We start from the raw sequence: 13,902 nt of genomic DNA on the forward strand, positions 1-13,902 counted from the left end.
GGGGGGGGGCGGGGTCTTTTTGAGACAGGATCTCCCTGTAGCCCCAGCTGTCCTGGAACTCACTATGTAGACCAGAATGGCCTTGAACTCACAGAGATCCGCCTGCATCTGCCTCCTGAGTGCACACATATAATTTTTTAAATTAAAAAAAAAAAAAAAGTGGAGGGGCTGTAGAGATAGCTCAGCGGTTAAGAGCACTGGCTGCTCTTGTAGAGGACCAGGTTCCAATTCCCATCACCCACATGGCAGCTAACAACCATCTGTAACTTCAGTTTCAGGGGGATCTGATGCCCTCTTCTGACCACCACAAGCACTGCACAACACCAGTGCACTTACATACATGCTGGCAATACATTCATCCACATGATAAAGACACTCAGCACACACACTCTCCACCCCAGTCCAACACATACAGGTAAATAAATTTTCCTGTAAGAGTTAAGCATATGGCTCTGTGATTGATGCCTGTGGCTCCACTGAGCTGTATTAAGATTTTAGTTCGATGGCCTCATTTCTTTTCCAATACGTAGAGCTCTTTACTTACGGCTTTTGTTATTGGAGACCAAATCCAGGGCCTTGTGCATGATAGGCAAGCATGGTAGCACCAATTTAACCCCAGTTAAACTCTAGCTATATATAATTATAAATATACTTTTTGAAGATGGTCTGACTCTATAGATCATATGCCCTGGAACAATCCCCATGGTGGCAATCCTCCTGCCTCAGACTGCCAAATACAGGGATTATAAGGATGAGCCAACAAGCCCAGCTTCTAGTTTTGATGATTACAGTTGACAGCCTTTCCTCCCACACAGCATTCCTGACAACTAGGCTGCCTTCAAGCTCCTTCCTGACTTGGGGGTGCTGTGAGGACTCCCAGTATTCCAATGACTAGGCCCAAACCAGTCTCAGTTGATAGTAATTGACCTGTTTTCTCTTGTGGGGCAAGATTTGTCAGTCACTTTTCCTCTACAAAACACTGTATTAGTGTTAAGCCAGGCATAATAGAGCCCATATTATTCCAGTACTCAGAAGGCCAAGGCAGGAGGCTCACAAATTCAAGGCCAACTGGCCTAACAAGGTTGAGAACTTGTCTCAAAAAAGAAACTTCTACATACACTAAAGCTCAAAATTACATCATCCCTCATGATGTCAGGGCCATTGGAGGTTGGATCTGTTTATCCTTCAGACCTATCCATAACTGAAAATTTTGAGTGTGAAAGTCTCCAGTGACGTCTGGACACCATTACCATTAATATATCCTTACACTTACCTCTGGCTTAGGGTTGACTTATTTACATTTATCCTGGCCAAATGCAAACCTAATAAAGAAAACCTTTCCTTTTTTGAGACAGGGTCTGATTATGTAGCCATGGCTGGCCTTGAATTCAATGGAGAGCCACCTGCTTCTGCCTCCTAAATCTGGGATCAAAGGTGTACACCACCTGGACCTGCTGCTCCTTTTCTCCTAAAAATTTTATTCACTATTATTACTGCACACACGTGGAGTTCAGAGGACAGCTTTCTGGAGTTGGTTCACTCCTTCCACCTTTTATGTGGGTTCTAGAGATTGAATTCAGATCGTCAGGCTTGTGCAGCAAGCACTTTTACCTGTTGAGCCATCTTGCCCATCCTGAAAAATATATAACCTGAGCCAGTGGTAAAACTAATGCTTCCCTTCCGAGGGGTGTGGGGGGGATTTGTAATTTAATCTTCGGCTATTTGTTTAATGAGCTACCAAGTCTGTGAAATGCCATGATGTGATCAATTTACCTAGTGAGCGTTTCCTTGAGAAACAAGCTTCACCAAAAGATGAAATAGAAACAGTCTGAGGCCTGATAGCATCCCTTTGTGTGTGTGTGTGTGTGAATTTCATTTCGTATTCCTGGCAAGAGGATGTGAAACAAAGGCACCTGACTGAGTTGGTAACTGAGGACCAGGAATGTACTGCTGCTTTACAACCAAGTGGACATGTGACAAGGACTAGAGAAGACTAGCTGAGGTGCTGCGGGGGCTGTGTGTGAGGGTGGGAAAGTGCACTGCCCACACAGGACCTAATAAACAGACGTTCAGTTGTAGTACAAACAGGGTCTGTCAGCTGGTCTTTCCCAACTGTAGACTAATGTCAGTACTCTGAGCACATGCAGGATAAATGGTGTTTGACAGGTTAGGTGAATTAATGTTTTCTTGTAATTTATGAAAGGTTTCCTGGGACATAGTCCACTGTAATCAGGTAATACTGAAGATCTGCGGCATCTTGAAACATGCCTTTAAAGAGCAGGAAGCAACAGTGAGCTAGTTGTTACTCATGTGTGCTGTGAGGATGGAGAAGACAATGCACTTTGCTGTCCACTCGACAACAGGATTTAATGTAGCAATTCTGGAGGTAACAGAGGCACTGTGGGAACATGCTCATTTCCCAGTGATGATTCTCTTCCAACTCTACAGACATAACTCCGCTTTCTCCTCCATCACATGTTCAAACGGCTTTAACAGGGGATATACCTCCTCGTCTAAGAATCTGTGGACCTGCCAAAGATGAGAGCAAACACAAGACAAAAGAAAATCTTAACGCCTTCTTCAAACCAGCTGGCATCACTGAGCCCTAACATGCTAAAGCTTGCGTCCTCCACTGCCCATGGGCAATGTCTCCCTAGACACGGATGCTTCAATCCACACCCACAAAGATGTGTTCCCCAGACAGGCTCAACTGGGTTTCCTCAGTGGCCTCACCGTTTCTACCTGCCTGCCCATGCTGCAGTCATGGATTCTTCCACCATCCTCCCCAGCCTCTTTCAACAAGCTTCCAAGTTAATATCCCCTTTTCTTGTATTGACAACTGCCTGTTGCCTTGCCTCAAAGTCCCCATGTGGGTGCTGGGACCTGGAACTGGATCCTCTGGAAGAGCAGTCAGTTGCTCTTAAATGTTGAGCCATACACAGTCAAAAGCTCTATGACTGAGCTAAGCACCCAGCCAGGTAAAGATTTTAAAATTAACTCTCATTTCAAAGGCTGAGAGAAAACGACAAAGCATCTACTGGTTCCTACAGACTAAATGCTGCTCCAGGTACCTCAGTCCTCAGGTCACTGAGAGAGAATTCTGTCTTTGGGGAAAGAATTAGAGCAACACACAATAGCCCAATCCTGACATTTCTTTTCTTTTTAATATTTTCTTTATTATTATTTTATGTGTATGAGTGTATTGTCTGCATGTATGTGAGTGCACCCGTGTTGTGCAGTGCCTCGGAGGTCAGAAGAGGGCTTTGGATTCCCCTGGAACTGGAGTTAAGGACGGTTTGTAGCTGCCACGTGGGTGCTGGGAATCGAACCCGGGTCCTCTGCAAGAGCAGTCAGTGCTCTTAACCGCTGAGCCATCTCTCCAGCCCCGACATTTTTCAAAAAATATTTTATTATTTTAAATTTTATGTGTATTAGTGTATTGCCTGCATGTGCATAAAGTGTACCCATGTTGTACAATACCCACAGAAGTCAGAAGATGGTGTCAGATCCCCTGGAACTGGCATTAAGATAGTTGTTAGCTGCCTTGTGGGTACTGGGAACCAAACCTGGTCCTCTGCAAGAGCAGCCAGTGCTTCTAACCACCAGGCCATCTCTTCAGTCCCATTATTTCTCTTTTGTAGAAGGTATGAAGTGTCAAGATTGTGGGCATTGCATGACACAGGTGCATTCACACATGCAGGCAATACACTCATATACATAAGAGCACCCCAGGTCCTGCAGCCAGTGAAAGTGAGGCTTACCTGCTGGGGTGCTCGGCCGATGAAGGAAGAAGGGTCCAGCAAATCTCCCAGTTGCAAGTGGATGGGGCTGAAGTAAGCATCTGCGTGGATGCGCTCCATGAGGTCGTTCTCACCCCCTTCCTGCTTCACCACGGCAGCTGCCTGCTGGGAGAGTACTCTGATCTTCTCGTGACAGTCCTGGGGAGAGAGGTAGCGTTAGCTCACCACTAATGGGTTTTAAACCCACCAACATCCACTGGACATTTCACAACCAGACCCACTGGGCTGAGGTGGCTATTCTAGACTGACCCCACCACAACCTCAACCCTGACCACAGCTTAGGATGCCCGGGTGGCTACTCAAGGATCATTGGCTTTCTACGTGCTCTCTTGACTTCCAACAGAAATTCAGACTTAATCCCTTCACTCTTTCTACAAATGACTGATTCATTCTCAGCATACCTGCCGGTTGCCCCCAGCTTTAACCATTGCCATGATGATGTTTTCTGTGGCCATGAAAGGAAGTTCCTGTCGAATGCGCCGTTCAATCACCTGGAAGAAAGTAAAGGGCCAAGACAGACATCAAGGTTACAAAGCCACACACACAATGCCAACTAGGTCAGCACCACAGTGGACAGGGCTGCACATTATCACTGCTTACAGAGATGGCGAAGAGCTGCTTCATTCCAGTGCTGTGCTTTTAAACTTCCTTATACGTTCAGAGACCTGGTTGTTTTGTTTTTTGGACAGGGTCTCAATTGTAGCCCTGGCTGGCCTGGAACTCACAGAGATCTGCCTGCTTCTGCCTCCTGAGTGCTGGAATTAAAGGTACATGCCCCATATCTGACCCCCATCTTTTAAAAGGAAGTACTGGTTTTAGTAAACTTTCAGAAACAGCTTCACAGGAATAATTCTTTTTTAAAATTTTATTATTTTTATTTTATATATATGTGTGTATTGCCTGCATGTATGTGAGTGCATCCGTGTCATGCAATGCCTCAGAGGTCAGAAGAAGGCTTTGGATTCCCCTGGAAATGGAGTTAAGGACGCTTCGTAGCCGCCATGTGGGTGCTGGGATTCAAACCCAGGTCTTCTGCAAGAACAGTCATGTTCTTAACCGCTGAGCCATCTCTCCAGTCCCCACAGGAATATATATATATTTTTTTAGTATTTTATTATTTCTATTTTATGCATATGAGTGTATTGCCTGCATGTATGTGAGTGCATCCATGTCATGCAATGCCTCAGAGGTCAGAAGAAGGCTTTGGATTCCCCTGGAAATGGAGTTAAGGACGCTTCGTAGCCGCCATGTGGGTGCTGGGAATTGAACCTGGGTCTTCTGCAAGAGCAGCCAGTGCTCTTAACCACTGAGCTATCTCTCCAGCCCCAGGAATAATTTTTTAAAAAATTTTATGAGCTGGGCGTGGTGACGCACGCCTTTAATCCCAGCACTTGGGAGGCAAAGGCATCTCTGTGAGTCAAGGCCAGCCTGGTCTACACAGTGACTTCCAGGATAGCTGGGGCTACAGGGAGACCCTGTCTCAAAAAGACAAAAAAATTTATGTGTTTTACCTGCATGTATATAAGTGCATCCATGTTGTGTAATGCCTGTGGAAGCCAGAAGAGGGCACTGGAAACCAAACTTGGGTCCCCTGATGAGCAGCCAGTGCTCTTAACCACTGAGCCATCCCCCTCCAACCCCAGGAATAAATTCTTTCTTTTTTTTTTAATGTTTTATCTTATGTGTATGAGTGTATTGCCAGCATGTATGTAAGTGCACCTGTGTTGTGCAATGCCCAAAGAGGTCAGAAGAGGGTATCAGATCCCCTGGGAACTGGAGTTAGGGGCACCATATAGGTTCTAGGAACTGAACCTAGGTCTTATGCAAGAGCAGCCAGTGCTCTTAATCGCTGAGCCATCTCTCCAGACTCCCAGGAATAATTCTTGAAATAGCAAATCAGTTCAGTCTTATGGCCCTGTGTCAGGAGCTGAATATCCAATGGAGATGAGCTCATTGGTCTCAGGTATTTAAAACAAGGCCCACTGGTACCACCTCCTCTGCCTGGTTACCTAGCTGCAGGGGCATGCTGGTAGACAGTCAAGACAATTCAGTGTTTTTCCTCGCTCTGTGTGTATGCCTATGAAGTCCACAGTTCCCTACCACTGTATCATACTCAAGAATGAGGTCTGGACAGAACTCCCATAGCACACAGTACCCCAATACACTTCCTCCAGAGCAACTCCCTTCCCATACCCCAGCCCCTCCTTATTCTTGACTCTAGTGGAGGTCTCTTACTTTGGGGTACACCACCAATCCTTCAGAAATGTTCTGCAATGTATTTAATATAGTATCTGCAGTGAGAAATGCTTCAGCCAGACAGATCCGTCTACAAAACAAATGTGGGCAGTTAATCCCTTTACCAAATACCACCATCAGAGACACAGCAGGTGTGTCCCAAGAAGCTGCCCTCCCCACTTCTCATGCATATGCACTCTGGGCCATTTCCTTCAGTCTCATGACTCACTCACCCTAATGTCCCCATGAACCTCGGATCTTTACTTCTGGTCTACATCACTTGCCCAAGAACCAGACCTGTACATACCTAAGGCTCCATGTCAAACCCCAACTCAGTCAAGTTGCTCTCACTGCCTCCTGTTCACCAGGACCAATCTGCTCTCTCCCAGTGCATGCCAGGAGCATGCCAGTCACTGAGTTGTTTAAGTTCACTCAAGCTCACTGACACTGGGTGTTCTACCTGACTCTGTCCACACCACTGGGCCCATGTGGGCTTAGACTGCTAAACTGCTAGACTGGATCCACCCAGGACCTCAGCACAAATGATATTCCAAAACAATGCTGGGGTAGCAAGTAAACCAAATTAGGCCAAACCCTACCAAAAAAGTAGTCAGCCTTCTGTTATCTGAAAACTTGGCCTCCATGGATTTAATCAACCATGCATCAGTTGGGAAAAATAATTTGGTTCAGCACTGGACAGATTTTGGCAGTCATCTCTAAACAATACAGTAATTATTCAACCAATATTTACATAGTATTAGGTATGATGTGTAATTTAGATCATTTAAAGTATACAGGAGGATGAACAGGCTCAGTGTAAACACTATAGCACTTTATAAGAGGGGCTTGGGGATCCATAGATTCTGGTCTTCACAAGGTTCCTGGACAAGTTATTCTGATAAAATAATGTTGGGTCATGTATGGATCCCAGATGGCTGGCTCTATATCCCTCCTCCACTCAGGGTGTCCCGAGTCCACTCTCTTGTGCCACAGGCCAGAAATTCCAGCAGTTGAGATGCTGAAGCAAAACTGTGAGCTCTAGAGAAGCCTGTACTATAAAGCAGGACGCTGTCTCAAAAAAAAGTGAAGTTTGAGTATGGTGGCATATCAGTCATCCTTGGCCACATAATGAGATCAAAGCCAGCCTGGGTGACAAGAGACAAAGAAGGAAAAAAAGGGGAAGGACAAGAGAACACACCCCAGTACACTGACGAGTGTGGACCTGCTTTAAGGAGTAGAGACATGCGTGCTGGTTACTTCTGATCCATCCATGATAAATATATCGTGATGCTAAAATATATCGTGATGCTAGAGTAAAGTCTGAACTCCTTTTGGGGTCTGTAGCACTCTCCACTATGGAGGTCCTGCCTGTGGTCATGCCGTGCAGGGACTTCAGGCCCAGCTGCCAGGTGGCTCCCTCAGTTGACAGCCTGCCTTTGTGTTTTTATATGTGCTCCTCATTATCCTTTAAATGCTTATGCTGGTTCCTCTGAAACAGTCTCTAGCCCAGATAGATGCCAACTCCCTATGTAGAGGAGGATGACCTTCCCATCCTCCTGAGTGCTAGAATCACAGATGTGTGCCACCATGTCTAGTTTTATGCAGTGCTGGAGATCAAATCCAAGGCTTCATGCATATGAGGCAAGCACTGTACCACCTGACCCACATCTTAGCTCTTTCTTCCTAAGTTTTTTTTTGAGACAGGGTCTCTCTATAGTCCCAGCTGGCCTGGAACTATGTAGACCAGGCTGGCCTTGAACTCAGAGATCCACCTGCCTGAGTGCTGGGATTAAAGGTGTGTGCCACCATGCCTGGCTTCCTAAGTCTTAAGGCATCACCTCATTAGGAAGCTTTCCTGGATTCCTCCAAACGCCTGCCTCTTTGCACACTGCACATTTTGATCATAATATCTAGCACACTACTCCTTACATGTCTTTGCCTTACTGTCTGCTACACTCAAAGCCCCTTGGGGACAAGAAGGGCAGCAGACAGGCTCAAATGTCCTTTAGCTTCTAGACACTTCCTTCAGCCCTCTGCCCACTGTGCAGCATGTGATGCCATTTCACTGACCGGTTGGCACTATCATCCAATGTGCGCTCAAACCACTGCACAGAAGCAGTCTGTAGTGGGTCCATGACAAGGGCCATCAGGTGTCGGGCCAGGCTACAGCAACGTTCTGAGCGCATGGGGTTTCGCTTGTATGGCATCGCGCTCGAGCCTGTCCACATAAGAGGATGAGATGCAAAGGCAGAAAGGCTTCTGGGGATAGCAAGTGTACAAGCATCCCATAGGGCACACTCCAAAAACAGGTGCACATGCCTCTCTAGCAGTTCTGAGGTGCTCCCAGGTCTCCACATTACACTCACCAATCTGCTGTTTTTCAAAGGGTTCCTCCATCTCCTTCAGGTTTGCCAAGAGGCGTATGTCAGTGCAAATCTGTGGGAAGCAGAGCAGATGTCAACCCCCACACTCAGGTGCAAGAGAGCTTGGGTTAGGCTGATGCAGGTGGCAAGCTCCTAAGGTGTGTTGTTGCTGAATACAACAAGATCAGCCCCACCTGCCTAAGAGCTCCCATACAGCATCTACTCTGACTGCTCTGCTCCTGAAAAGCTGGGACGACAAACCGAGGAACATGGGTTGAGGAGTCGGGTCTGTGGTAGAGCATGTGCCTGGAAAACAGAAGGCCCTGGGTTCTATCAGCACCAGAACAATGACAAAAACAAAACATTTTTTTGGTCAAAAACTGCTTAAACCATCATGAAGCTGGGTGTGGTGATATGTAACCTTGTCGCCTGGATCACAAGTTTGAGGCCACTGTGGGTTACATAGCAAAACCCTGTTGAGAGAGAGAGAGAGAGAGAGAGAGAGAGAGAGAGAGAGAGACAGGGACACCGAATGATTGACCATAGGAAGAAAATAGGAAAGGGACGTGTGCATTAGAGAAAGACAGGTACAGGTCATCATGGGAAGATGGTAGGATTATCGCCCTTTCTTCCTTTAAGGTAGGGCCTCGTGTAGCACTGGCTATCATCTTGCCGTGCAGCCACAATGGTTCTCCCACCTGTCCTCATAAAGTGATGTGGTTTCAGGCGCACACCACCACACCTGGCCGAGGAATATCAATTTTATTTTTTAAAGCTTTTATTTTTATTTTATGTGTATACGTGTATTGCCTACATGTAGGTAAGTGCACCCATGTCGTGCAATGCCCATGGAGGACAGAAGAATCTGTCGATCCCTGGAACTGGAGTTACGGACAGTTAGCTGCCATGTGGGTGCTGGGATTTGAACCCGGGTCATCTGCAAGAACAACCAGTGTTCTTAACCTCTGAGCCATCTCTCCAGCCCCTATTTTTCAATTTTTATTTTATGTGTATGCATGTATGGCCTGCATGTAGGTAAGCACACCCATGTCATGCAATGCCCTTGGAGGACAGAAGAAGCTGTTGGATCCCTGGAACTGGAGTTACGGACAGTTGTAAGCTGTCATGTGGGTGCTAGGATTCAAACCCGGTCTTCTGCAAGAACAACCAGTGTTCTTAACTGCTGAGCCATCTCTCCAGCCCGGAATATCAATTGTAATACATTCTTCAACAAGACGGGCATGTTGTAGTTCTAGGAACAACTTTAAGGAGAATACAAAGTCTAGGTGTTCCCGGTAGATCCCCAAATGTTATGAGTGATGTACTGAGATGCAAGTAAGTGACACTTTGGTCTGTCTGTGGCATCCCAAACTCCAACCTTTCCCCATAAGCTGCTCCTCTCACCTTGTGCACTGATGCGCCTAAGCTAGCCAGCACAGATAGCACCGCAATGTCTACTTTCCGTGTATAGGTCTGTCCTGTGATGATGAAAGCCCTAGAAATAAATAAAAGATTTGTTAAAATATATCAGACTGTGACTGTCAAATAGACAAACCAAAAACCAATTCTAAGTGAATCTTGGTGTCCTGGTATAATCAGTTACATGGAGCCCAGGGGGCGGGTCTGACCTGCAACTTGCAACTGGCAGGAGGGACTGCAGTATGTTCGAGGCCAATCTGGGCTACCTAACAAATTCCCGGCACAGAGTAAGACTGTATCTCCAAAGCAAAACAAAAAGCAATATGCATAAGGTTACCAAAGTAACCGCAGTACACAGCTCCTCTTTCTTAGAGCTTTTTAAAACTTTAATATTCTGATTTTTTGAGGCATGGTCTCCCTGTAGCCCAGCAGGCCTGGAACTTGCTATGCAGATCAGGCTGGCCTTGATATCACAGAAATCCACCTGCCTCTGCCTCCCTAGTGCTGGGATTAAAGGTTTGTGACACTATGCCTTGCACACACCTTAAATCCCAACACTCAGGAGGCAGAGGAAGGGGGATCTCTGTGAAAAGGAGGCTAGTCTACATAGTGAGTTCCAGGCCAGTTGGGGATACAGGGAGACACTGTCTCTTTTTTTCAAAAAAAAGTTTATATGTATGATTTTTACTTGCATGTATGCACATGCATGCCTAGTGCCATGGAGACCAGAAGAGGGTGTTGGATCCCTCTTCTTGAATTACATATGATTGTTAGTTGCCATGTGGGTGCTGGGAACCAAACCTGGGTCCCCTGCAAGAGCAGACCTACTGAGCCATCTCGCCAGCCCCTTCTTATAGTATAAGAAACCAGAGTATTAAGAAAACACCAAGCCAGAGATGTAAGGAAGCAGGTAGAGAAGACAACAAGTATGGTCAAATCCAGAGACCTGCCATCAATGTAACAGGGAGCCTGCATTTCGTCACATGTACCTCTCAAATCCTGCCTTTTTGGTCACCATCTGGTCCAGCTGCTCCACCTCGGAGAGAGAAAAAACACACTGTGAGAGACATCCTGGTGTTCACTATGAGTACCGTGACTGGTCATCCTGCCCAGGTTCTGGCCCTACGCCCTTCCAGCCCATTCTGGGATCAATCGCTCCTACTTGACCCAGCTCCTTGTCTTGCAGGCTGACACTGCTGAGTTAATGAATCCCTCGGATAACTTTCAAAATACCTTTTGGTGATCTCCCTCGAAGAGCTGCAGGAAGCTGGCCTGAGTACCAGTGGTTCCCTTCACTCCCCGAAAACGTAGCTCATCACGGACTCGCTTTAAGCTCTGGAGATCCATGCAAAGATCTTGAATCCAAAGGCAGCAGCGCTTCCCAACTGTGGTCAGTTGAGCAGGCCTAAAGGGTAACACACAGAGATCCCAAACCAAGGCCTAACTTTACAAACACTATCTGCTTTTCAAAAGCTACAGTTGCTCTTTGGAGATGGAATAAAGAACTGGAGCACCTAGTAGTCAAAACAAGAGCTAAAAATTCTGAGAAAAGGACTAAGTAAAGCCCTGCCTCCACAGAACTAAAGGGCTAGCTTGGTAGGGTAATACCCACTTGTAATTCTAGCACTCAGGAGGCTGAGGCAGGAGGACTGCAGCTTTAGGGCCAGTCTGAGCTACAAGTGACTCTATCTAACAACAACGACGATAACAACAATCCATGGGCCAAAGAAATGGCTTAATGGGTTAAAGTGCTTACTGCCAAGCCTGACAACCTGAGTTTGATCCCTGGACTCACGTGGTAGGAGAACCCACTCAGGGAAACTGTTCTCTGATCTTCACCCATATGTTTGGCATGCACCTGCCTGGCCTCATATGCAATAAATGAAGTATATAAAAAGGGGGCTGGAGCAATGATGCAGCAGTTAAGAGCAGTTAAGGCTGCTCTTGCAGAGGGCCTGGGTTCACTTCCCAGCACCCACATGATGGCTAACAACCATCTGTAACTCCAGTTCCATGGGATCCAAGGCTCTCTTCTGGCCTCCCCACGCACATGGCATACTTATCATACACATAAAAGATTTTTTATTTATTTATTTTTTTTGGTCTTTTTTGAGACAGGGTCTCCCTGTAGCCCCAACTGTCCTGGAACTCATTATGTAGACCAAGCTGGCCTTGAACTCACAGAGATCTGCCTGCCTCTGCCTCTCGAGTGCTGGGATTAAAGGCATGTGCCACCACGCCTGGCCCAAAATAAAAGATTTTTAAACAGGGGCTGGAGAGATGGCACAGCTTACTGTTCTACCAGATTACTGGACTTTTGGATCCAGTACTCATATCAAGTGGCTTACAAATGCCTGTAACCCCAGCTCCAAGAAATCTGATGCCTCTTCTGCCTCTGTGGGCACCTGGGTGTGCGCACATGTGCACACATACACACACACACACACACACACACACACACACACACACACAAATAAAGGTGACAAACAGGGCTGGCAAAATGGCTGAGCTGGTAAAGGTACTTGTTGCAAGTCTGACAACCAGAGTTCGATCCCCCAGAGCCCACAAGGAAGTGGAAGGAGAGACCTGGCTGCACAAGCTGTCCTCTGGCACCCACACATATGCTGTGACACCAGTGCCCAGACCTATATCATATACACAGATGTAAAGAAAATAATGCATTAAGAAAAATATAAAACAGGACTTGAGAGATGGCTCAGTGGTTAGCAGCACTTGCTGATCTTACAGAGGACCCAACTCTTCTGGCCTCCGTGGGCATTCACGCATGTGGTATATTTACATACATGCAGGCAAAACACACACATTAAAAAAACAAACAAAACCAAAATTGTTGACATTTTTAAATGCTAAGAATATGAGGCCAAAGACACTAGAGCAGGTGTCTCTAGACTGGTGGTGAAGGACTGGCCTTTGTGAGAAGCCGAGATTCAACATAGAAAAAACTCTGAAACACATTTTACCAAGACTTCAATGAACTGCAAATGTGTTTCTAACCTGGAGCCTAAATCATTCTAATGACAGATTAACAGAAAGCAAGCAAGGGCAGTGAGCTTGGCAGTAAAGAGTGCTCCCCACATGGATGGTCTGTTTCTTATCATGAAGAGAAAGCTGCAGAGCCCAGAGTGGCAGTGCTCGCTCTAAAAAAAAAAAAGCTGCAAGTTTCCAAGCACTAGATATACAACTCACATCATCTACAGGAGGCACACCAGGAGATGTGGGACACCCCAAGTAAGTCTCACTAGTCTCTCTTGCTGACTCCTGCTAACAGATTCATCTGAGTGGACTTGTTCACAGCAGAACTATTCATAACAGCCACAACAACTCAAATGCTCACCAGCTGATGAAGAGGAAAACAGTTTATGAAATGGAATATTATTCAGTCATAAATAGAAATAATTGTGCACATGTGTTGTACCATGAATGCTGGAAACATTTTTTCATGAAAGAAGTCAGTCACAAAGGTCATATCCCATACATGATTTCATTGACATTAAGTTTGTGAAATAAATAAATAAATAAATAAATCTACAAAGAACAGATCTGTGCTTGCCAGGAGTGGGGGAAGGGGGTGACAGAGGTGATCACTAATGGGTGTGGGCTTAGTTCTGTGGATGATGGAGATAGTCTAAAATTAAAGTAGAAATGATCACACACCTGTAAATTCAGTAAAAATACTTTAAAAGGATGAATTTTTGTTTTGTTTTTTGACAGGGTCTTACTATGTAGCTCTGGCTAGCCTAGAACTTACACTACATAGACCAGGCTGGCCTCAAACTCACAGAGATCTGCCTGCCTCTGCCTCCTGAGTGCTAGGATTAAAGACATGTGCTACCATGCCCATCAGGATGACTTAAAAATTATTTATGGGGCTGGAGAGATGGCTCAGCGGTTAAGAACACTGGCTGTTCTTGCAGAAGACCTAGGTTCGAATACCAGCACCCACATGGCAGCTAACAACTGTCCGCAACTCCAGTTCCAGGGGATCCAACAGCCTCTTCTGTCCTCTGCGGACCCTGCACAACATGGGTGCACTTACCTACATGCAGGCAATACATGCATACACA

General features: G+C 46.1%; 1 protein-coding gene across 1 annotated transcript in view; it reads right to left on the reverse strand.

Annotated features, from left to right (window-relative positions):
• Positions 1-2,346: 2,346 nt before the first annotated feature.
• The window catches only part of Adsl (adenylosuccinate lyase), an 18,695-nt gene continuing 7,139 nt past the window's right edge, over positions 2,347-13,902 (reverse strand). Inside the window, exons 5-13 of the mRNA XM_008833167.3 lie at positions 11,051-11,222; positions 10,807-10,853; positions 9,803-9,893; positions 8,402-8,471; positions 8,106-8,253; positions 6,036-6,126; positions 4,202-4,291; positions 3,762-3,938; positions 2,347-2,529 (exon numbers count right to left, since the gene is read on the reverse strand). Of these exons, the coding sequence (XP_008831389.1) occupies positions 2,443-2,529; positions 3,762-3,938; positions 4,202-4,291; positions 6,036-6,126; positions 8,106-8,253; positions 8,402-8,471; positions 9,803-9,893; positions 10,807-10,853; positions 11,051-11,222 (973 nt within the window). The 3' untranslated portion in view covers positions 2,347-2,442. The remainder of the gene's footprint in view (positions 2,530-3,761; positions 3,939-4,201; positions 4,292-6,035; positions 6,127-8,105; positions 8,254-8,401; positions 8,472-9,802; positions 9,894-10,806; positions 10,854-11,050; positions 11,223-13,902) is intronic.

Source organism: Nannospalax galili, unplaced genomic scaffold (assembly GCF_000622305.1).
Source record: "Nannospalax galili isolate Female #2095 unplaced genomic scaffold, S.galili_v1.0 scaffold696, whole genome shotgun sequence".
Lineage (NCBI taxonomy): Eukaryota > Metazoa > Chordata > Mammalia > Rodentia > Spalacidae > Nannospalax > Nannospalax galili.